This window comes from Semicossyphus pulcher, unplaced genomic scaffold (assembly GCF_022749685.1).
Source record: "Semicossyphus pulcher isolate SPU_LCO1_2020_fin unplaced genomic scaffold, fSemPul1.0.p SCAF_14, whole genome shotgun sequence".
Lineage (NCBI taxonomy): Eukaryota > Metazoa > Chordata > Actinopteri > Labriformes > Labridae > Semicossyphus > Semicossyphus pulcher.
The window spans coordinates 12,419,270-12,421,989 of NW_027211648.1; the positions used below are offsets into that span (position 1 = coordinate 12,419,270).

General features: G+C 42.6%; 1 protein-coding gene across 1 annotated transcript; it reads left to right on the forward strand.

The window, feature by feature from the left end:
- Window positions 1-2,417, forward strand: LOC138591325 (platelet-activating factor receptor-like). Its single transcript, XM_069661884.1, has 2 exons — window positions 1-46; window positions 430-2,417. The coding sequence occupies exon 2, from the start codon at window positions 436-438 to the stop codon at window positions 1,609-1,611; it is 1,176 nt and encodes a 391-aa protein (XP_069517985.1). The 5' UTR covers window positions 1-46; window positions 430-435; the 3' UTR covers window positions 1,612-2,417.
- The last annotated feature ends 303 nt before the right edge of the window (window positions 2,418-2,720 follow it).

A 2,720-nucleotide genomic window follows, 5' to 3' on the forward strand; every position in this document is an offset into this window, starting at 1 on the left:
CATTCGCAGTGTTCACATCCTGCGAGATATTAAAGGAAGCAGTCTGGTAAGTCGACAGCTTGTAATTTGCTATCTTAACTTGAAAAAATTACGACATGTGGAGGCAGGTAGATTGTTTTTATCCTGTTTTAAACTATGAAGCTGAATTACATCAAATTAGATCTTTTTTGTCTTTAGGTAACCAATGAGCTGAGACTAGAATATTGGCTATTAATGAATAGATAAAAAGATGTAGCCCAAAAAAAGCACGACTGAGAGGATTTTTTAGTTTTAATATCTATATGAAAGTTGAGTAATCTTAGAAACCTAGGGTTAGGGGGTCTACCACAGTGTATACCACAATACAATGCAATTAAATCATAAATCAAAGTCTCAAAAATGACAGTAAATTAACACTAAACTGATGTTGATATGTTTCATCTCCCACAGACAGAAATGCTGGCCTCGACTGCACAACAGGTTCCCGTCACAAGAGCCTTTGGTCTTGGTTCTCCAGCAGGTAATGGCTCAACCTTCCTGGACTCAGAGTTTCGTTACGTCCTCTTCCCAGTTGTCTATGGCATCTTCTTCATCCTGGGCCTCTTCGCTAACATCTATGTGCTGTTTGTCCTGCACCGCCTACGTGACGCCAGGGCCATGGGCGAAATCCGCATCTACATGACAAACTTGACCATCGCTGATCTCCTTTTTGTGTGCGCCCTTCCCCCCTGGATTGGATACTACAGCCGCCATGGGAACTGGGTGTACGGGGACTTCACGTGCCGGGTGACCGGCTCGTTGTTCTTCATTAACACCTACTGCTCCATCCTCTTTCTTGGAGCCATCAGCGTCAACAGATACTGGGCAGTGACACGGCCTCTGGATGCGGCCTCTTCAGACCACAGACGCCGTGGGATCATTGTGTGCATTTTCATCTGGCTGTTGAGCCTGTTGATGGCTGTACCGTCCCTGGCCTCTCCAGGGACCAACACCGACATGAACGTCACTCGATGTTTTGAGGGGTATCATAATCAAACTGATTCTGACAAGAAAGTGGTGGCTGCTACTCATTTTGCAATAATTGGAATGTTTTTTGTAGTCTTTTTTCTTGTTGTGGTGTGTAATTCTCTTATCGCCCGAGCGTTACTTTCTCAAAGTCCTCCTCAGACAGAATTCAAATCCGCAACAATGACATCCAGAAAGTCCATTGGCTTGTCCTCTTCATTTAGAAAGCCTAGGGGGGTGAAACGGAGGGCCCTGCAGATGTTGCTGGCCGTGGTTGGAGTGTTTGCTCTGTGTTTCCTGCCCCACCATGTCGTCCAAGGCCCATGGGCACTGGCGGTGTTGCAGATCGGAAAGGGCTGGGGCCACGTGGAGTGGGACCAGAGCACTCGTCAGGCGCTCAACGACGCACATCAGATCACCTTGTTTCTTATGGGACTCAACTGCATTTTGGATCCTGTAGTTTATTGTTTTGCCACAAGGAGGTTTAGAAGGTTCATCATGGCCCACATTAAGAAGATTGGAAAGGGAGAAGGGTGCTCACACACGGCCACCTCAGAGCTCTCCATGGACAGCAGGAATCAGAGCCAGAGATTCCATCACGACGTACAACAGCCCGAAATGGAGTGATTTAAACATTTAAAAACTTGTATAAAAACTATTAACATTTTTTTGCGGGAAAGTTCTTATCCTCTTATACCAGCTACAGATGGCATCATGTAAAAAGTGTTGCTTAACCGCACCCTCAGTCTCTATTTATTTCTCACGCGCGTTGTTTGGACATTTGATGCGTGCATACTGCAGGTACCGCGGTCTAAGTTGCACCAGTACTACTGCTCTTCCTGTGTGAAACTCAAGCTGAAAAAGCAGAAGTTTCGCAAGCAGAACTTCAACAAAACATTTATGAGTTTGAAATTTGTACAGGAGGCCTCTGTGTAGGTATGAGAAACGAACTGATGAGACACCAGATGTTGTGCAGAGGTCAAAGGGGACACATATAAAAAGCCAAGCTATTTCTTTGTGTGTGTTTAGTCATTAGATCACTTACCGGCAGTGTCTGACATTATATCAGTAAAATGTGTGATAATGTAAAAGTCACATGGTTGTTGTTTTTTTCAGCTGTGCCCAGACTAGTTATATCCGGTGTTGTGAAACCAGGGAGCAGAAGTAATAATGCCTGAGTTACGTTTCCCCTCTGGCATCCAATGTTGTGACACATATCTGGTAGAAAGTCCCATGATTCACTGCAACAAAGACAGCCAACACTTCTCTGCTGTTTATACAGTTTACTGTGTTTGCTCTTACACCTTTTTTACAATCTTACAGATTTATGATGCATTTTTTTGCCATCTTGTCATGTAATCAGAAATGTGTGTGGTTCTGGTTTTACTCCATGTAGCCAATTTATGTAATTAAAATCAGATTTTTGTGCGTAATTGACTGAATTGTGATGATTTAAGTGAAATAAAAAGTATTATTTTGACATATTAACAAGCAGGAAGAGTTTAAGTCTTCAACAGTTCATGTAATCTAAGATAAAAAAGTTGTATGAAAATGTCCAAACGCAGAGAAAAGGACCCATTACTGTTGAAATAAGATTTAATCAAAGTACTTATTTTCAAGTAACCTCATATATCAGGTTAAAGGAAACGCTAAGCTCTACATTCTCTTTTTGTAATATGTCCTCTTTTTATTGCACATCTCCAGTTTCTCCCGGATGTTTACGACAGACTTGAGTA